A 23,123-nucleotide genomic window follows, 5' to 3' on the forward strand; every position below is an offset into this window, starting at 1 on the left:
AGGGGAGCAATGGCCTATAGAAACCCTCGTGTGGTTGGAAGCATTCTATGTCTGCCATCGACCGGGTCAAGCATCCAGAAAGGTAAGCATTCCAAAACAAACCCCTATTCTGGTGAAAATTGCTACCTAAAGCCGAACTAGTGGATAGAACTCTTCAACAGAAAACAAGGAAACTAGTATGACGTCATACGTCACCGCGCCGCTGTCTGCGCAGCTCCCCCCTCCCCGGGAGGGGGAAGGGGGAGCCCAAGACCTCCCACGCTGGCTATCCACCCATCAGTTCTGAGGCTGGATGTCAAAACCAGCGAAAAACGCCGACCGGAGGGAGGGAGGGTTGCCGGGGAGCCTCCGGGTCTCACCCAGAAAATGGCGTTTCATTACATTCAACGCTGGTTTTCTGGGGGGAGCCCCGTCGGCTCCCGGAGCTAACTACCCACAGAGGAAGGTCAAAGGGACAGAACCGGGAGGCGGACACCACGCACCCCCCAAGGAGGCGAGACAACCGGCAGCAAACGCCAACCCAAGGCGCCACAGCCCCGAAAATCCCGGGAACAACACGAGAACCACGAGCAGCAAGGCCCCTGCACGAACACCAAAAATCCATGCCCGAAAGACCGCAAGGCCACGTCGCCCAGACGGCAGCGAGAGCAGCGAAGCCACGAACGCCACAGGCACGAGGGAAGAACACAGGCAGCTTAGCCGCAAGAACACGGCTGACCACCCGGGACACTATCACCCGCGAACCGGGAAGAACAGAACCGGATCAACGCAAAACGCGCTCCGGACCCAAACGCCGCGGCACTCAAACAACAGCGGAGGGCCGCCACTGAACACAAAAACGACACACCCCCGGCCCGACCAACGAAGCACCAACAAACCCTGGACCCCTCCAGAATGCAGCAGCCCCACCCCGCGCCAGAAAAGATGGAGACTGCTGCCACCAAACAACCAAAACGTCAAAACCGAAGGAGCAAGAAAACTCAGCGACTTGACCCCCAGAGGCAAAGGCCCAAAGGAAAGAGCCGACGAAAAAACATACCGGAACCGAAGGGGCACTACCAACCGAGGAGAAGACAGAGCACGCTGACCAGAGACCAGGATGGTGCAAGCGGCGCACGAACAGGCCAGAGGTGAAACGACGCACAAGACAGCTGACTAACGGTGCAGAAGCAACACCAAGACCGAAAGCAAGCTGAAGCGGCTCCGCCCGCGCCGCACGAAAAGAGGCGACAGTATGTGGCAAGACGACGGCCCCCAACCCCCACCAGAAAACCAAGCCGAGAGTAAACCAAGCTAACAAGAGTAACCACCTAAGAAGGGACAGGAAAAGGAAGGACCGCCAAAATACCCCATACTGCCGCCAAGAGAAGCACGCAGGTGGGACACCTACCACGAAGCCACCCGACCACCAACCGGAGGCGAGACCGCGAGGCAGAACATAAGCAGCCCCGACAAGGCCCCACCGAGCCCAGGAAAAAGGCGGAGCCGCGGGAAGATCTCGGGCGCGACCACCGAAACCCAGGTGGCACAAGGAGATGGAACGTCTGCCGAACAGAAAAACTCCCCAAAGCATGCAAGCCCGCCAGGAGTTCAGAAACGACGGGTCCGACGCGAGACATCGCAAGACCTCAAAAAAAAAACAACCGGCAGGGCAAGCTAGGAAACCAAAGAAGGCGGAAGGGTCGCCGCCAGAACAGTACCCGAACCAAGGGGTACGAACAACTGCAATAGACCGAGACAAAGAAGCACATCACAGGACACAGGCTGACCAACGCCTAAGAACACACGTAGAACATCCCTGCTGCAGAGGAGGCAGGAAGGAAGAGCAGAAGCACAAAAACCCCAAGAGAACAACCAGGGGTGGACAATCAGGCAGGGACAGAAAAACCCCCACACAATCCCCAGGTACAAAACAGCAGCAAAGTGCCACTCCACAACCGGACACAGGAATAAGGACACGCCACCGTGAAACACGGTACCAATGCACACGTGCAGCAGCAGCAACAGACACCACTGCAACATGCAACATGTAAATAGCAACTTCCTTCTGCACAGGCAGAGAACGGAGCAGGCAGACCCCAGACAGGGCCAACGGAGACACGACAAAACCCTGCAGGCCCAGAAACCTGCACCAGGCGACCGACGGAGGAGAAACCCCGCTCGATACCTGCTGGATGAGGTACTGGGAGCTCTTTTACACCTGAAGCCCGGCCCAAGGCCAGGCTAGACCGGCCAGAGGGTGGCCCACCAGGCAGCTGCTAGGAGCAGTCCACCGGCCCACATACCCCCCACAACCAGGACGGGCCGGAACTGCCATACGAAAACAGGCTAGTGCACCCTGGAAGTCCACGGACGAACCAGCAAGAAGGCTTATGCTCGCAAGTAGGTCGTGTAACAAGCACAGACCTCTGATGGTAATACAGTGTTCCCCAAATGTGCCAATAGCACCACTGCACTCCACTGGTACTATCCCGCAAGTTCTACCAGATAGGCGGGACCCAAGAGCCAGAGCTCAAATCCTGCAAGCACAGCCAGGAGCCTTACCAGGTGAGTACAGAACCAACCCTACAACCCCCACACCGCACAACATTAAAAAAGGAGGGTCCCCTGAATGACTCCAGCATGGGTTGGACATGCACATGAGGGGGACAGGAAGGGTTGAAAAAAGGGACAGTCACAGGTGTGCGAACGGTCTCAGTCGTACAAAAATATACCTAAATAAAGACAGGTATATAAACAACACCGCATATAGCGCCCGGCCAAAAGACGCCAGACCGCAGAAACTCGCCTGGCGAAAGGTGGCACGAACTTGACACGACTCAACCGTGCCCAGAAGAACCTGGGAGCACCGCCAGGTGAAGACGCCAGAGCCGGACCCTGCCGGATCCGTAGGAGAGCAGGGAGAGGCGAAGGAGGCGGTCCACACCCATGACACAGGGAAAACCGCGGTGTCCTCCCCACAACTGGGAACCAGGACACCCCCGGCGCGAAGGGGCACATACCGCAGCCAGGGAGAAGAACGAGAGGCGAAGCACTGTAGCAAAAAGGGCGCAAAACACCAGCACTGAAACACCGCCCAGACCAAAACAAACTCCACGGCGCATGCGCATAACACGCTGGCCGAACCGCACACCCTCCCTGCGGGAAGGCGCCAGCCAGGACTACTGCACGAGAAAAGTAGCCAAAAGAGGAAGCAGGAACAATAAAACCGGCCAAAGAAGCAAAGAGCCCAAAAAGGAACCAAACCGGGCGACAAGTAGCCCAACCGGGCGACAAGCAGCCCAACAGGGCGACAAGCAGCCCAACAGGGCGACAAGCAGCCCAACAGGGCGACAAGCAGCCCAACAGGGCGACAAGCAGCCCAACAGGGCGACAAGCAGCCCAACAGGGCGACAAGCAGCCCAACAGGGCGACAAGCAGCCCAACAGGGCGACAAGCAGCCCAACAGGGCGACAAGCAGCCCAACAGGGCGACAAGCAGCCCAACAGGGCGACAAGCAGCCCAACAGGGCGACAAGCAGCCCAACAGGGCGACAAGCAGCCCAACAGGGCGACAAGCAGCCCAACAGGGCGACAAGCAGCCCAACAGGGCGACAAGTAGCCCAACAGGGCGACAAGCAGCCCAACAGGGCGACAAGTAGGAGGAGCCGACAGACGTTCCAATAATGCGGGAAGTTGCGAAAAACCTTCCCGTACCCTCGAGAACACAGAAGCCAACACTAGTCCCGAAGGCACACGAAGGCGCAGGCGCACCCGAGATCAGAAGTCACGCAGAACCCCATTGAACAGGGAAACATGACGAAAATACCGTCCCAAAAAGGAGTGGGAGGAAACATCCACCCACAGGACAGAACCAACCGACTCAAAGGCCAAGGAACCGAGCCCAGGGAGGGGCCGACGCCCAACAGCACGTATGGCGAGTGGGGAGGAAAAAAACCCACTCTGCGTAACCACAAGCCCCGCCTAGAGGGGGATAAAAACCCCCATGGGGTCCAACGGGGCCAAGGCCCCCCAAGTCAGCCCCCTCCCAGCCCCGGGAACCTACACGACAGGCCCCGGGGCCGAGCCGTTCCCCCAAAGCCCCGGCCGTACCAGAAAACCGGGGCAGCCGTGAAAACACTAATGAAGGGAGCCCACGGGCAGACTCGTACAACACGGCTGGAGGAACAGGCTCAAATGCCCCCGTCACTACCCCGGAAGGGGAATTCCCCGAGACTGCCCGAGTCTCAACACCATCAAAAACCCCACCCCGAACCTACAGACGGTAAGGAACCGGATGCAGGCAGGAAGGGTGATCCAGGGAAAAGACAAGGGGGCGCGGATGGAACCGAAGCAACCAACACCCCCAAGTTCCAAAACGAACTACAACGGGGCAGCCCCGGGGCTCCCGGGGAGGAAACCACGAGAACGTTGCCACCACCAAGGCTCAAGTGCAACGCCCCTGCTGCCTGCACCCTCTTTGTTAGCACAACTGGGTAACTGAGCCACAACGAGCAACCAAACTCGCAGGACTCCGGGTCAAAGGTGTCACCGACCCCACAGGCAGCAGACGGAGGCAAAACAGAGAGTCACCCAGAGACAAAAGGTGAGAGCAACCCTCAAACTCGCTGGAAGCGAGGGGGGGACTCTGGGGTCACATCCATCGGACCCGCGCGCCCCCAGGGGTTTCCCAGGGTCCCGAGCGTTTACTATAAGAGGACTCGCGCTCAGGTAATCCCAGGCAGGGTACTGCTAACTGGCACCCAAAGCTACCAAACAACTTTCTAAGAGCTGAACCCCCCGGGACGTGTACAATCATGGGGACCTAGCAGGGGTACCACCAGAAAATACTCAGAACACAAGGGACACAAGGGGCAAGAACGAAGGCAGACCCCCCCACCAGGTAGATAAACAAAAAGAAAAAGAAAACCCCGCAAGAGGACAGCGTACCCAAGCGGAACAGAGCCGGCCGCTATGATTGGTAAAGACAAGCTGCACAGTACCCTGCGCCCCACCAGTGCAAAAACTGCCCCTTACTCTAAGGCGAACAAGGGAGACAGAACACCCGAGCACACAAAGAGCGGCCGAAAACCAAGCAGTAAACGGCCAAGCAGGGGCAGGACCCAAGGAACTTGTGGAAGGTGGCCCCAAGCCCCAAGGGCAGTACTTACAGGGCACCTAGGGAAGGGAACCCTAGGCGCATGCAGCCCGAGTACTGAAGAATCACTCCCGGCTCACGCACCACCTAGAAAACAGACACCACACTCTAGGTACAGTGCTGAAACAACCACTGGAGCCGGAGCACATAACCGTTGCCTATAGCATCAGCCGAAGAACTGATGGGTGGATAGCCGGCGTGGGAGGTCTGGGGCTCCCCCTTCCCCCTCCCGGGGAGGGGGGAGCTGCGCAGACAGCGGCGCGGTGACGTATGACGTCATGCTAGTTTCCTTGTTTTCTGTTGAAGAGTTCTATCCACTAGTTCGGCTTTAGGTAGCAATTTTCACCAGAATAGGGGTTTGTTTTGGAATGCTTACCTTTCTGGATGCTTGACCCGGTCGATGGCAGACATAGAATGCTTCCAACCACACGGGGGTTTCTATAGGCCATTGCTCCCCTTGCCTCTCTGAGGGGGCCAGGTTCTGGCTCGTGGTCCCCGGTAGGCCCTAGAACTCCATACACATGACTGATGCCAAAGTCTGACATTAGCATATCAGCCGGTAAAGCTCCGGGGAGCCGACGGGGCTCCCCCCAGAAAACCCTATGGAAATCACATCAAATATTTCACACTTGACTCCATGAAAATCACATGGGGTGGGGTATCTAAAAATCTTAATATTTTTTTAAAGAATTTAACTTAGGCCTTTTCCTGACAAGCTTACATCCATCCTGTACCCCAGACCATTCCCCCTACAAGTTTGGGTGATCCCAAGGGTAGTATGGGTAGTCCCAAGAATCTGGCCTAAAACTTTGCACAGACAAACAGGCAGACAGAATCAAGACAATCTCTCTTATAGTATAGATTACATCCATATTAACTTAACATCATTGGTATAAAACTCGGGTAATAATAGCTTAAATCAATTTATGATAACTGCATTATCTCATGAATCAACCTATGACGATAACAACACACTGAGTGTTAAGACTAGCAAGCGCTTGGTGTGATTCAAATTGGGTAGAGCTATCCAGGATGTAGCCCATCCAGAATTTTGTTTAAATAGTACCACTGAAAGAGCAGGTCACAATTCTTGCAACAGATGCAAATCCAAATGCAATAAAATACATTTTGACCCAAGTATGGGGCTGCAACAAAAGTGCTTCAACAAAAGGATTAATATTGATGTACTGTACTGTACCTATAAACTATTTTCTCTGCCTATAAACTATTTCTTGCCTTTTAACAAACTGAAGAAAAACTACTGTATATAACTTTTCATTAGATTATAGATTCTTCTTGAAATATACCACAGTACTATTCTCACTTATTCCCTACATACAGTATGTAATAATTGTACTGTACCTGAAAGTAGGGCCATGAACACATCTATTATTTGTAAATTATGAGGACATTTAAATAAAGGTAGCAGACCATTTAAACTCAACAATCTGTTATTCTGACAGGTTTTGAATAGGTAATGAACATCACACATCTTCATGCAAAAGACACAAAATTGGTTCAAATTGACCACCAATTCATAACATTAAGGGTGGAGGATGCTTGACCACCCACTCCATGGCCTTCACTTGGTCCCCCTAAAGTCATATGTAATATGCAGCAGGCTGTTATATCTAGGCTCCAGGGCACTGACAAACTTTTGTTATATTAAGATCAATGACTTCGTGACTTGGGGACAAATGCAAAATTAAATCTGTAGAGCATGTTTAAGTGCTGTATGCCATAACATTGTTTCTGGATAATAATTATAATAACAAGGAATAAATATACTTGCATGTGAGCATTAATTACTTTATTTTATTAAAATGCCTTTTTATTAACTTCATTTCTGAATAGAGTATTCATGCTTTATACATAATGCATGTCACTTGTATGAGTGTTCACCAAATAATGTACTGTATATCCAAATTCCAAAAGATTCAGTATTCTTACAAGCAATATTAAGTAATACAGATCATGCAACACAAAAGAGCACGAGATAAAATAATACACAAACTCCAGAAAAAGTATGGTGTCAATACAATAAAGGAGTAACTAAACACCTGTGAGAATGGAAGATTGGTCAAGTCACCTTGACCCGGTTTCTAATCACAAAATTTAGCTGGTGACCATGCCTTTGTTTTCTTAGAAAAGTCATAAAAAAACGTGCAGGCTTTTGAGAAATCAACACCAAAACGAGTTTCATGACACATCGGGAGAGTTGACACTGACCTCCTTCATGTAGCAGACGAAGGCGCAACAGCCCTGCTAGCCGCTGCTGCCACCTGGATGCTCCATGTTTTGTAGGAGGGAACTGTAGGGGGACACCAGCTCACTACCTATACTGACTCCCCCCCCCCAAACCCCATCCTGTAAAAACCACTCCTCATCCAAGCTAACAAATATAAATGAAATGCCAATCACATTTATAAAATGTTTAATTTTTATCTGATACATACACTGTTTATATAATAGCTTATTGAAAATGAGAGAGGGAGCAGTATATTCCAAGACAGAAAAGGAAAACTAATGAACTGAAACTACTATGCATTGCTTACACTGATGAGGATATGGGAAGCAAGTGGTTATTTTTGCAATGTGAATTAACACAGTCAGATGAACAGTAGAAGTATTTGAGGGAAAAAATGGATGAATGAACAGCATTATATTGTGGAATACAGTATAAATAATATATGTAACCTTTGCCAAGGAATATATAGGTGAAGACTGATGGGGTATAAAATAATATATGTATAATGATGGCTGAACAAAATTTACAAGCATAAAGAAAATACTGGAAAGGAATAGTACAACTTGTGTATTGTAGTGATAAAAGACAGATGAAAGCAGAAATCTCCCTTATAAAAAGGGGATGAAAGTGTTTTTTAATGTCATCCTATGATAAGAAGCAGGAAGCAGCCTCCTGTAGAGGAATATTTAGTGATGTTAAATAGGTTCTTAAATAGTAAACAATATCAAAAGATGATAATAGAAGCATTAATTACACTGAATTAAGAAAAGGTTCTAATAACTGATGGAATAATAGAAAAACTACTAATAGACAAAGGTAACAGATTGGATGAATGAAGTATGTGAGCACATTCTTGACTGGATGAAAGCAAACCTAGCAGCCTGACACAAGGGAATGGGTACAGTACTGATAATGTGAGGAACATAAGTTTTAATAAACATATCAGTTAAGATGCATGCAAGCACACCTGGGAGGAAATTGATTGATAAATTCCTCAGGCATAGTAACAATAAGGATACTGAGTAACAATGAGGAAAGTCAACACCGATATCCACCTTACCAGAACACAGGTACAGTATGCATTTCTCTAAACTAGTAATATTGAATGTTACTATGTTACACATATTCTATGATTCAAAATATGTATGAGTGTTTTGATTATAAAACCTGCATGTTTTTCTATTTGTTATTCAAGAATGGATTTTCTAGTTACCAGTACAGTATATAAAGAAGCAATTAATTCTACACATTAGGTTTTTGGAAATTTTTAATATGATCCACAGGGACCACTGATATTATCCAAAATTCAATTTATATTTGTTTAACTTAGTTCTGTAGTCAATGCAGAGTACATACAATATACAGATCTTGTCACCTCAACAAGAATAAGAAGCCAAATGCTTGTAATAGGTTCCACAATTATTCCTGAGGATTTATTTCCAGTTACATTTTTGATTAGAGTACTGTCTTAGCATTTGTAGCTTTAGCAGGTAGGCAATTCCATAGGTGAAAAGGCATCTCCTGCTTTCTGTTCAACATTATTGGTTGTCAAGCTTAAAGACTTAACAACCCAAATTTTGTGAGATTTACAATGGACTTTTACAATAAGTAGTCTTGATTAATACATTTAAATTTGTTCAGTATTTTAACCCCTGCACTGCACTGCACCTGTTCATAGCTGACAACACCCTGATGTGCAAAAAAAATACAGTATAAAAATCCCCCCAATTTTTCCTTTCTAATATTGTTAGAATGCATTCCCTGAACACGGGGAAAAAAATTATGACTTATTTTGGTTGTGGTAGAGCAAGGAAATCATGATTGACAAGTGTTAATTGAATGATCATCTTTTGAAGTTCACCTGGGCCAAGAATGAGATGGGAGCTCCAGCCAAATATGTAAAATATATATTTCAATGTCTGAAATAGATTTTTTCTGTTTTTTTTTTTTTGCAATATTATTATTAAATAGTGCGTCTTTTTTAAATTTATATAATAATGTGTGTGCGGAACATCAGAGTGCTCAAATATATTCATGTCACTAATATGCACACCATATTATATTCTTAGAACAATAAAACATACTCTTTTTGCCATTATTACAATCCACAAACACTTTATGTAAAACTATCTACATTTTAATGCACCATTATGAACCGCTCAGCAGTTCTGTGAGGTGTAATAATCTCGTAACTAATTATAAGAGTTCTGTCAAGCCCTGCATGGTTGGCATGAAGTTGTAACTGAACGAATTGTACTGCATATGTTATATTCATAATTTTTAATGCTTATACCATGGTTTTTCTCAAGTGCAATAATATCTTGTGTTGCCAAACTTTTTATTTACATCACAGAACGTATAGAACATAGGTACACAGATATATTTGTGTCACTAATATGCACACAATATTACATTCTTTAAACAATAAAACATTGTTTTTCCTGTTATTACACGGTATATAAATGTTATTTATACTGTAACTGTTTTTATGCACCAATATGAACCATTGGTGCATGATGTTCATAATGTTCACTGGTGTGAGGATAATGCAAGCAGTTCTAGTGAATGTAATACAAATAATCTCGTAACCAGTGATCAGAGCTCAACTTAGCCCCGCAACTTTGTACAAAGTTGTAACTTCCCACATAAAATACATTATATTTTGCCCATAGTTTTAATTTTTTATCATGTTTTTTAAAGTGCAATGATACACTGGGCTGTCAATAACGGTACAGTATTTGCATTGCAAAACATGTAGAATATAAGTATGCACAGATATATCTTTGTCATGAATATACACACAATATTATTTTCTTTGAACAGTAAAATAATGTTTTTGCTGTTATTACATTCTTTATATACATTATATAACTACATTTATATGCACCATAAAGAACCACTAAGCAGTTCTGGAGGGTGTGGTAATCTTGTAATCCAAACACAGCACAGTGCCATACGTTAGTCAGTTGCCGACAACCTGACAGCAAAATGCCTCCTAATATACTATGCACACAGCTAACTCTAGTCACATCACTGCTATTATCATCAAAATGTTAGTCACTAAATCCTTAATAGGAAAAATTTTCCACAAGCTTACTTTTTAAAGGAATACGAGGTCCCATTTTGTAATGCGTAAATGCACCAAACTAAGTCTGTGTGCTCTGGATGTCTGCCTCGTGCTGTGAACATAGCATTTGGTTCACTAGTATCTGAACCAGGTATGTAGTTTTTATCACAGCTAGGATCTTCTATGACACTATCATCACTAAGTAATTGCATGGCTGTGCTGCAAGCTGCTGCTACATGCACTACTCATGGCCAGTCTCTAGGTACTGAAGCCCTCACAAGAGGGGTGGCCACGATTTTTTCCAAGATAGTGTCTGTTTACTGAAGGCCAGAGGAAGTAGATGTGAGATCTTTGTAACCATAAAAGTTTTTAATCTTAGTGGTACTTTGTTGTTAGTATTGAAGCCCTCAATCTTTCCTGGTATGAAAGTTTACCAGGAAAAGACAATTTTTTGGTGTCCAAAATATATTTTTTTGGACACCAAAAAAATGGTGTCCACACCCTGATCGTCCAAGTGATTGGACACCACTTGGATGGTCGGGGATTGAACGCCGACCTGCATGAGATGAGATCGACACTCTACCATCCAATACAAGGTATCAGGACTAAATGAATAGGAAATAGGAAAATACAGAAGAAACATTGATAGAACTGAGTGATGACAAACATCAAGACAAATATTGACAAAGTAGGTAGGCAACCTTTACAGTTAATGGAGGTAAATCTTAGGTTGAAATGTAAATAATTTGATTGTCAAAGGCAAATTATATTTATGGGGAAGAGTAATAACATAAGTGGAAGAAACCAAAGTCTACTGAAGATGGTGAATGATGTGTTAGGAGAAGACCAATAAGGCATACTACAGAATAAGACTGCCATGGGTTGAGGGAAAATTCACTGTAAGCAGAGGAGAATGTTATGTCCAATGAACAAAAGATTACATACACAACAAATGAAAAGATGGATTAAGTAGAGTGATGATAAAGAATGGAAGGCCAACAGTAAAGATGACACCTTTTTTTACATGCAAGTGTGGAGAAGTGATAAAAACATTTTAATATGATTAATTATGATGAACATATCCCTGAAAGGCAAGGGAAAGTTGTGTTTGTTTGATGAAGAGGGGTGGGGGGGGGATACAAATAGCATGCATGGAGAGTGGGGGTGGGGGTGTTGAGGAGAGAGGGTGTTTGAAAACACTGAACATGGCATATGTGGAAATGCAGGGTGCTAGGAGAGTGATAGAATAGGGAGAGAGAGAAGAAGGTAGTATTGACATGAAGATGGGAATTATGACAGCAAACAGGTGTAAGGCTGATACAGATATGTAAGAGGGATTATGTAGATCAATGAAGTGTGGATGAAGACAGGTGTGAGGATAATGCAGACAGGTGTTAGGATGATATAGACTGTTGACGGGAATGATGCAGATGGTTGAGGAGGACTGATAGTTGAGGGGAATGATGCCCACAGTTGAGGGAAATGATGCCCACAGGTGAGGTTAATGATGCCCACAGGTGAGGGGGATGATGCCCACAAGTGAGGGGGATGATGCCCACAAGTGAGGGGAATGATGCCCACAGGTGAGGGGAATGATGCCCACAGGTGAGGGGGATGATGCCCACAGGTGAGGGGAATGATGCCCACAGGTGAGGGGAATGATGCCCACAGGTGAGGGGAATGATGCCCACAGGTGAGGGGAATGATGCCCTCAGGTGAGGGGAATGATGCCCACAGGTGAGGGGGATGATGCCCACAGGTGAGGGGGATGATGCCCTCAGGTGAGGGGAATGATGCCCACAGGTGAGGGGAATGATGCCCACAGGTGAGGGGAATGATGCCCACAGGTGAGGGGAATGATGCCCACAGGTGAGGGGAATGATGCCCACAGGTGAGGGGAATGATGCCCACAGGTGAGGGGAATGATGCCCACAGGTGAGGGGGATGATGCCCACAGGTGAGGGGGATGATGCCCACAGGTGAGGGGAATGATGCCCACAGGTGAGGGGAATGATGCCCACAGGTGAGGGGAATGATGCCCACAGGTGAGGGGAATGATGCCCACAGGTGAGGGGAATGATGCCCACAGGTGAGGGGAATGATGCCCACAGGTGAGGTTAATGATGCCCACAGGTGAGGGGGATGATGCCCACAGGTGAGGGGAATGATGCCCACAGGTGAGGGGAATGATGCCCACAGGTGAGGGGAATGATGCCCACAGGTGAGGGGAATGATGCCCACAGGTGAGGGGAATGATGCCCACAGGTGAGGGGAATGATGCCCACAGGTGAGGGGAATGATGCCCACAGGTGAGGGGGAATGATGCCCACAGGTGAGGGGGAATGATGCCCACAGGTGACGGATATGAAAGATGTTAAGAAGATGTGTATGATGAAGTGTAAGAGCAGCAGCAAAAAAGGAACAATTATACACTGGAGCTGGAAGGTATGGATGATCACAGACCACAGATGTGAGAGAAATGGGGAAAAAAATGCTATCATTGCAGATAAAATTCAATTTACACACAGAAAATCAGCTAAAAACAGTGGAAAATCAATCAATCTGAAAAAACCTTCTTGCTTACAAAATATAGTTTGTCAACTCCTATAGATTGGGTAGGGAATGGCAGTACAATACCTGGAAAGCAAAGATGATGTGACGGATAGAGATGTTATGGTGACTGCTCTCAAGAGAACTTCCAGCAGGAGCACTCTGGCACTTGTGGTCTCCAGAGGGCCAAAACCATTCATGCTGCGAGCTGTGCTGGGCCATGCACTTGGTCCCCTTCACTGTTGTGTGCGTCCACGGTGAGGGTGCTGAGCAGTGGAGAGTGGTGTTAGACACTGGCTGCTGGCCAATGTGTGTGGCAACACATATTAAGCACTGTGCAATAAAGTGTGTGGCAATAAAGTGTGTGGCAATAAGTATTTTACATTAAGTTCTGGTAGATGCAATGCTTTGTATGAGGTATCAGGAACTAGTGCTGGTATAAGGAGAATATTGCAAAACAAATTAATAGGGCACTGGGTGCTTAACTAGATTGTATGCTTACCTATTACTGCTTACCTATTAGTAACTGCAAACCTCTGACCCTTCTCAAGTTTCTTTTTGTACTTCACAAGGTGCAGGTCCCATGTTGGTGCTGTATTCTCAAGTAAATGACCTTACATAGGCAGTATGTACAAACTTGAAACTGTCTTTACTTAGATCATTAAATGATGTTCCTATGTTTGCTATCTAAACATATTCTGCTGATGCTACTCTGTTTACCTGAGCTTCTGGTGTTAGTGGAGGAGTTATGTCTATGCCTAGTTCTTTTTTTTCTAATTGTTTGTGTGGGATGATGGTGGATGTTATAGACAATGAACAAAAGATTACATACACAACAAATGAAAAGATGGATTAGGTAGTGATGATAAAGACTGGAAGGGCAACAGTAAAGACAATTTTTTTGCATGCAAGTGTGGAGAAGTGATAAAAACATTTTAATATGATCAATGATGATGAACATATTCCTGAAAGGCAAGGGACAGTTGTGTTTGATGAAGGGGAATGGGAGGGACACAACCCCCCATTGGACCCCTGGGTCCAAGTTAATGAGGGTCCAAGTTAATATTGGGTATAATATTAACTGCACCCTTTTCCCTTATGGTGCAGTTAAATACAGATCTTCTATCTCCCTTACCCAGTTTCATTACTGTACACTTATTGGGACTGAATTCCAACAACCTTGGAATATATTGGCAATACTGCCACTATTCCTTAATATTACTCTGCCCACTCCTGAAGTTTGTAAAGGTTTACTTGCAGCACCTTACAGTCCTCTTCAGCTCTTACCTTCTTCACTAATTTTGCATCATCCACAAACATTGACATATACGAGGTCACTCCCTCTGGTAGACCATTTATATAAATGATGTAATGATCATGACAGTACATGACAGAAGGCACTTAGTATTTGCTTGGATTGTGTAGGTAAGAGGTATTAGGCACTGGGTGCTAGGGAATGCATTATGCAAGAGGTATTAAATGTTGGGTGGTTCATTATCCACCTCAGGGTACATAGGTTCACTATTCACCAAAGGGTTCAATATTCACCTGAGGGTCCAGTGGTTCACTATTCACCAAAGGGTTCAATATTCACCTGAGGGTTCAGCAGTTCACTATTCACCAAAGGGTCCAATAGTCACATGAGTGGTCCAGGGGTTCAATGTTCACCTGAGGGGTCGAGGGGTTCAATGTTCACCTGAGGGGTCGAGGGGTTCAATGTTCACCTGAGGGGTCGAGGGGTTCAATGGTCACCTGAGGGGTCCAGGGGTTCAATGGTCACCTGAGGGATCCAGGGGTTCAATGTTCACCTGAGGGGTCCAAGGGTTCAATGTTCACCTAGGGGTCTAGGGGTTCAATGTTCACCTAGGGGTCTAGGGATTCAATGTTCACCTGAGAGGTTCAATATTCAACTGAGGGTTCCAATGTTCACCTGACAGGTCCAAGGGTCCAACGGTCACCTGAGGGGTCGAGGGGTTCAATGGTCATCTGAGGGTTCCAATGTTCACCTGAGGGGGTCGAGGGGTTCAATGGTCACCTGAGGGGTCGAGGGGTTCAATGGTCACCTGAGGGGTCCAGGGGTTCAATAGTTACCTGAGGGGTCGAGGGGTTCAATGTTCACCTGAGGGGTCCAATGTTCACCTGAAGGGTCTAGGGGTTCAATGTTCACCTGAGGGTTCAGGGGTTCAATGTTCACCTGAAGGGTCTAGGGATTCAATGTTCACCTGAGGGTCCAGGGGTTCAATGTTCACCTAGGGGTCTAGGGGTTCAATGTTCACCTGAGAGGTTCAATGTTCAACTGAGGGTTCCAATGTTCACCTGACAGGTCCAAGGGTCCAACGGTCACCTGAGGGGTCGAGGGGTTCAATGGTCATCTGAGGGTTCCAATGTTCACCTGAGGGGGTCGAGGGGTTCAATGGTCACCTGAGGGGTCGAGGGGTTCAATGGTCACCTGAGGGGTCCAGGGGCTCAATAGTCACCTGAGGGGTCTAGGGGTTCAATGTTCACTTGAGGGTCCAGGGGTTCAATGTTCACCTGAAGGGTCTAGGGATTCAATCTTCACCTGAAGGGTCCAGGGGTTCAATGTTCACCTGAGGGTCCAGGGGTTCAATATTCATCTGAGTGTATAGGGGGTTCAATATTGCCCTGAGGGGTCCAGGGGTTCAATGTTTACCTAAGGGGTCCAAGGGGCCAATGTTCACATGGGGGGTCCAGAGGTTCAATGTTCACCTGAGGGTTCTAATGTTCACCTGACAAGTCCAGGGGTTCAATGTTCACCTGAGGGGTCCAATGTTCACCTGACACGTCCAGGGGTTCAATGCTCATCTGAGGGTTTCAATGTTCACCTGACAAATCCAGAGGTTCAATGTTCACCTAAAGGGTTTCAGGGGTTCAATAGTCACCTGAGGGTTTCAGGGGTTAAATATTCACCTGAGGGTCAATATTACCCGAGGGTCCAGGGTTCAATATTACCCGAGGGTCCAGGGTTCAATGTTCACCTGAGGGTCGGGGGTTCAATATTCACATGAGGGTTCAGGGGTTAAATATTCACCTGAGGGTCCAGGGGGTTCAATATTTATCTGAGGGTCTGGGGTTCAAAATTCACCTGAGGATCCAGGGGTTCAATATTCACCTGAGGGTCTAGGGGGTTCAATATTCACCAGTGTATAGGGGTTCAACATTCATCTGAGGGTCCAGGGGTTCAATATTCACCTGAGTGTACAGGGGTTCAATGTTCACCTGAGTGTACAGGGGTTCAATGTTCACCTGAGTGTACAGGGGTTCAATATTCACCTGAGTGTACAGGGGTTCAATATTCACCTGAGTGTACAGGGGTTCAATATTCACCTGAGTGTACAGGGGTTCAATATTCACCTAAGGGTCCAGGGTTCAATATGAATTTAAAATTTAGAATTTTAGCAACATACTCTGAGCTTACTCAGTACTTCAACATGGCCCATTGTCTAATGCTTTGTCAGAAAGTTCTCACCAAATTGATTGGGAGAGGGCTTCTTCAATAACAAATTGTATAAACATTTTCAATAGAAACATTGTTGAATCTGCTTTAATACAGATAACAAAATCATGCAATATGAACATTAGTAGTTGATTGTATAAATTAGATCCATTACTGATTGATCAGTTATAAAATGATTTGAATAAGACCATTGATACATTTATTTCAATAATACCTTATTAATGTCCTTTTATCTCATTATTCTCTTATGAATTGTGAACATTGACATAGTTTTTCACTTTATTCCTGCCTATATATCCACACCACTGAATTGTAAATACATTCTTCTGAAGATGTGCTATTAAATACAAAAGTACTTAAGGAATTTCCTTTCTTAATCCTTCCTTTGTGGTCTAACATTGTCACATTGTTCATCATATGCTATTTCATCGTGACTTACACATGCACACAATTATATTTATTTATTAATATAATATAATATATAAATATATATATATATATGTATATATATATATATATATATATATATATATATATATATATATATATATATATATATATATATATATATACATATATATATGTCTTACTTAGTAGCCAGAACGCACTTCTCAGCCTACTATGGAAGGCCCGATTTGCCTAATAAGCCAAGTTTTCATGAATTAATTGTTTTTCGACTACCTAACCTACCTAACCTAACCTAACCTAACTTTTTCGGCTACCTAACCTAACCTAACCTATAAAGATAGGTTAGGTTAGGTAGGGCTGGTTAGGTTCGGTCATATATCTACATTAATTTTAACTCCAATAAAAAAAATTGACCTCATACATAATGAAATGGGTAGCTTTATCATTTCATAAGAAAAAAAATAGAGAAAATATATTAATTCAGGAAAACTTGGCTTATTAGGCAAATCGGGCCTTGCATAGTAGGCTGAAAAGTGCGTTCTGGCTACTAGGTACGACATATATATAATATATATATATATATATATATATATATATATATATATATATATATATATATATAATATATATAATATATATATATATATATATATATATATATATATGTCGTACCTAGTAGCCAGAATGCAGTTCTTGCCCTACTATGCAAGACTCGATTTGCCTAATAAGCCAAGTTTTCCAGAATTTCAAGATTTTTCAAATTTTTTTCTTATGAAATGATAAATCTATTCATTTCATTATGTATGAGCTAATTTTTTTTAAATTTGAGTTAAAACTAACGTACATATATGACCGAACCTAACCAACCCTACCTAACCTATCTTAACCTAACCTAAACTAACATAACTAAATCAATAATTTATGTTCTTAATATAATATAATAATAATATTTAAAATAAACCAATAGGAAACAATTTATTTTAAATAAATTGATGCTTCCTCTTGATGCTTTTATATTGGTACGGAGTCTTGAAGTGAGTAGAAGTGGGACTCTGAACCAATATAGAAGCATCAAGAGGAAGTATGGGCCAATAGGCCCTTTGCAGTTACTTCATTCTTCCCTCTCATTTATCCAATTAATACCAATGTTCCGTGTTCTGTCTTGTGTTGGTCAAAAGTTTGTTCACCTCATCCAAAACTGTTGCAACATATCACCTCACCCAAATGCGAGTGTATAAAACAAGCTATTTAGTGTTAGCATAAGTAAAACTCTATTTAGTGTTTTCAGGTTACAGTTGTGTGTGTGTAAACTAAAGTCTTTGAAAATGTAATAAGTTATTACGAAACGCGTTCAAGCGTCGCATCAGACTATAAATAAAAATGAATTTTGGAGAATTGATTTTTCAATTACCATCGACAGTAAAAAGAAACGTAAGAAATATTGATAAAATTCGTGTTGGAATTATTAATCTCACTTTTTTCGGTCATATTTAACAACATATAACACTATTTGTCAAATATTGATACTGTTCTTAAAAGATTTCCCCATTTTGCACCCGCAAGATAACGTAAGCTTTTAAGGGTTGATAGATGTTAATCTTCTTGTTTGAGGAGCTGTTCACTTGAGACAGTTAAGCAAGTCCCAGCTGTGTCTGGGTACAAGTGACAGGATGAACAACCCAGCGGGTTTTCTTCCTATTGGGGAGTGTTGTACATGCTGCTATGGCGGTGTGTCCACTCACAAGATGAGTGGCGCTGCCCAATAAACTCGCCCCTCGGGGCAAAATTAAAAAAAAAACAAAAATTTCAATCACAATTTACAGACGAAACGACCAGTGTGGGAAACCCTGAATAAGGAACTGCTTGTGTGGCAGCAGTGCTCGGCCACAATAGAGCAACAAGTCCATGCTCAATACTAACCCACAAGTGTGCCAACAGTCACAGTCGTTACCACGACCATAATCGAAACACTTGCTAATATATTCAAATGTCTGACACTTAAATTGTTTATTGACGTTTGTGGCATATCCAGCCAGAGAGGAGTTGCCGAGAGCGGCAGTAGTCCGGGGTGTTGTTGCTCCTCACAGCTGTGTTGACGTCCCGGCCGCCCACCTCCACCACCACAAAGAACGGACACCCGCCGGCGAGGGCAGTTCCGCGCTAGGGTAAACTCGCGCGATTCTGCTCCCATCCTTCCCGTCCCATTCCAAACCCTTATTCTGTTCCCTTCCAAGTGTTACATAGTCGTAATGGCTTGACGCTTTCTCCTCATTGTTCTATTGCCTTCTTCGATGAACGCTTGTTACACACACCGATATAAGTGCTGGAGTTTTGAAAGTACAGGATAAAAAAAAATCGATTGCTCAGCTCCTTGTGGCTATAAATTATATCATCGGTACAATCATAATCAACGTTATTATTTGTCTCTGACACCGCCATTAAATTCAATAGTTTCTTCTCATCCATACATTCATAAGAGGGAATACAACACAACTCTTTAAACTACCAAACTACTCAGCAATTCACAACTGTCGAACAATTCAGAGAGGTGGTGGTACTGCTCTTTACTGCCACCAAGAACTGACATGCTTAAAAGTAATTAGAACTAGATACTCCTGTGGAGAGAATGTCTTTGCCCGTTTCAGAGTCAAGGGTGCCGAGGCTGTCCTGACTGTGGGAGCAGTTTACATAATTCCTAACACTGATGTGTCTGAATTTAACTCTAATCTTAGAAATCTAATACTAGCAAACAAACAAAAACCAACTAATAATTCCGGGGGACTTCAATATTGATCTCTGCGAGCCTGATAACCCTCATGCTGCTAGTTTCCTCAACTGTATGAATTCCTGCTTTCTCATACCCTTAATCACTAAACCTACCAGAATTACTGGAATGACTTCCTCTACTCTTGACCACATTTGGACCAACATAACGTCTCCACTTCAAGGATAATCACTGATAGGAACAAAGCATTACTCCATATTTCTTCTAACCAACATTAATAAATCACCTCTAGTTACAATGAAGATAAGCTTTAGGCTGCACAATGAAACTTCTAAACAACGTTATTGCTGCTGTTGCTGCTGCTAATATCAACTGCGAGACTGAATTAGTAACATATTGAACATCAACCTCTTCTGCAAACATTTCTCCAGAAAATTCTGAGCCTCTATAATACTCACTATCCAATGCTAACGAAACAAGTCACAACTAAAAGGTTACACAATCCATGGCTTACTAAGGGTATACTTAAATCTATTAATATAAAAACATGAGCACGAGAAAAGGTATTGGTTGGGGGTCATCTCCAAAGAAGTTTGAAGGAGATACTCATCAGTGCTGTCTAAAATAATTAAGAGTCAAAATTAAATACTATGAAAACAAATTTGACTAAATTAAGAGCAACATTAAGAAAACAAGGAGCACTATTTCCCAAATATTTGGATCAAATAAGACCTTGAATAAAAAAAAAAATATTCCTATCCATATTGATTGTGCTTCAATATGGATAGGAATCAATGTGACGATGATTGTGCTTTCAGCCTCTGACACTGCCATTAAATTCAAATTCAAATGTTTATTCAGGTAAATTACATACATACAGAGGTGATACAAATATTGCTGAATTTATAGATAGAGCTAGTACATACAATGTCTAAAGCCATATTACGCAAAGCGTTTCGGGCAGACTAAATTATCAATAGTTTCTTCTCATCCATTGGCACATCCCTTGCAAATAATATCCCATCCTTCCTAACTAATGCTAAGGACTACCTTACAGGAAACTATCCAGTCTCTCCGTACCGAACTCCCGCTAATTCCTCTGATGTTAATGAAATAATCCTCTCTTAAAACAAAGTCTAGTGCCTTTGCTGAGATAACAATTGTAATTTACAAAAACGCCTCCAGATTTCTAGCTCCTGCAATTGCATTGTTCTACAACAAATCACTTGAACTCCAAAACTTTCCGGATATTCTTAAAAAAAAACAAAGTAACCCCAGTCCATAAATGTGGTGATCTCACTGATGTCAACAATTTCAGACTGTATCAATTCTTCCAACCTTGTCAAAAAGCATTTGAAAAGCTAAGCTACAAGCAGTTTTACTCTTATCTAGCTAAACACAATATACTTACATCTTGCCAGTTTAGCTTCAGACCCCAAAAAAGCACTAATGGTGCACTGATTACTATGATTAACTTGATGCATGCAGCTCTTGATAAAAATGAGTTCCCTGTTGGGTTATTTGTTGACCTATGTAAGGCTTTTGACACTGTCAACCACCACAAACTTCTTGTTAAATTACATTATTATGTAATTCTCAAAACAAACTCACCCTCAACATTGACAAAACTTTCTATATTTTGTTTGGCAATAAATCCGCAAATCAAATAAATCTCAGGATAAACAATACCCAAATTTGTAACAAAGTAGACGGCAAATTCCTTGGCGTTCTCATTGACCGGAAGCTGAATTTCCAGGGACACATTCTAAATATATATAAAAAAGTTTCAAAAACTGCTGGCATTCTTTCTAAGATCAGATAATATGTACCTCACCCTGCCCTGGTGACACTCTATTACTCTCTAATATATCCTTATCTCAACAATGGTATTTGTGCTTGGGGTTCTACTACCCAAAATCCTTTACGTCCTCTAATTACTCAAGCCAAAGCTGCTATTAGGACAATATCCAACTCTGGCCCCCAGACATCACTCGGTACCCCTACTCAAATCTCTGAATATGTTAAATATTAGGTCACTGCACATCCTCTCATGTGTATTATATATATATATATATATATATATATATATATATATATATATATATATATATATATATATATATATATATATATATATATATATATATATATATATATATATATATATATATATATATATATATATATATATATATATATATATATATATATATATATATATATATATATATATATATATATATATATATATAACGCTGAACTGTAATGCCAATCCTGACCTTAAAAGCTTCATAGAAGGTTGTAACAGAACCCATGAGCACCACACCAGAAACAAATACCTTTTTGATATTCCAAGAGTACGACTTAATCAAACTAGAAATGCTCTACAAATCAAGGGACCCAGAATGTGGAATGACCTTCCCAACCATGTTAAAGACTGTACCTCTCTCAACCAGTTTAAGATGAAAACTAAGCACTACCTAATTAACTCCCTGTAACCTACCTTACCTCTATAATGTCAACTCATGTCTGTTATTTTTAAACAACGCTGTTTGTCGACCAAATTGAATTTTTGCTATTTTTCTGCCATGTTCCCCCTTTATTATTTTTATATTTTCTCAACACATTTTATACTCTAATCTTAATTAGTATTAAATTTTAGTCTTTAGTGTTTTTCCTGCCCAAAACGCTTTGCGTAATAGTGGCTTTAGGCATTGTATGTACTAGCTCTATCTATAATTTCATCAATATTTGTATCACACCTTGTATGTATGTACTTTACCTGAATAAACATTTTTTTTTAATTATGGAGTCAGAGGTCACTTCCTCCAAAACCTTCAGCCTAACCTTAGTGACAGGCTCCAGTATGTTTCTGTGAATGATTCCATTTCTCTCACCCTACCCGTTAACATTGGTGTTCCATAGGGCAGCATACTTGGCCCTCTCCTCATTCTCATCTACATTAATGACCTTCCAAATGCCCTTCAAGACCTCAACCCAATTTTATTTGCTGATGACCACCCTCATTTTCTCCAGTCCTAACCCTCTTACTTTGAATGATACAGTGAATACTGAGCTAAATAAAGTCCATCTTTGGATAACTGCTGTAACGGTTCTATTGTTACGTAAAGTATGGTGACAATAAACAGACACTAAGATACTATATATATATTTGGTCGAATATACAGAAGTACACAGGTGATACTTTGGTGTGAGTTGAGCGCACTGAGCGTCGGTACAGTATCTCGCAAGTGTCTGCTCTAGACCACACTTGACAGTAGACTAGTTAATGTTTGCTATTCTGCTGCTTATATGCTCGGGCAACACCTCACCGTGTTGCCCGGGCAACGCCTCACCTCATTCATCTCCAAAGGTTGACAGGAATATTAACAATGCATTTGGAGCGAGTACATTATTGGGATAATCTACTCGCTACACTGCTGACAAACTCACCCTTAACATTGAAACAACAAGGGTAAAAAAGCAGCAGGAATCCGTACAGAATTTATATGCG

The 23,123-nt window shown here is 43.3% G+C and overlaps 1 protein-coding gene across 2 annotated transcripts in view; it reads right to left on the bottom strand.

Annotated features, from left to right (window-relative positions):
* LOC123757594 (protein wntless) overlaps nt 1-19,015 on the bottom strand; it is a 115,866-nt gene extending 96,851 nt beyond the window's left edge. The window contains exons 1-3 of one of the 2 annotated variants that reach the window (XM_069329489.1): nt 18,805-19,015; nt 13,089-13,267; nt 7,362-7,447 (exon numbers count right to left, since the gene is read on the bottom strand). In XM_069329489.1, coding sequence (XP_069185590.1) covers nt 7,362-7,447; nt 13,089-13,267; nt 18,805-18,910 — 371 coding nt within the window. In that variant the 5' untranslated portion in view covers nt 18,911-19,015. Of the gene's footprint in view, nt 1-7,361; nt 7,448-13,088; nt 13,268-18,804 lie in introns of those variants that run through there. The other variant, XM_045741387.2, reaches the window with a different exon arrangement.
* Between the last annotated feature and the right edge of the window lie 4,108 nt (nt 19,016-23,123).

Source organism: Procambarus clarkii, chromosome 22 (genome assembly GCF_040958095.1).
Source record: "Procambarus clarkii isolate CNS0578487 chromosome 22, FALCON_Pclarkii_2.0, whole genome shotgun sequence".
Lineage (NCBI taxonomy): Eukaryota > Metazoa > Arthropoda > Malacostraca > Decapoda > Cambaridae > Procambarus > Procambarus clarkii.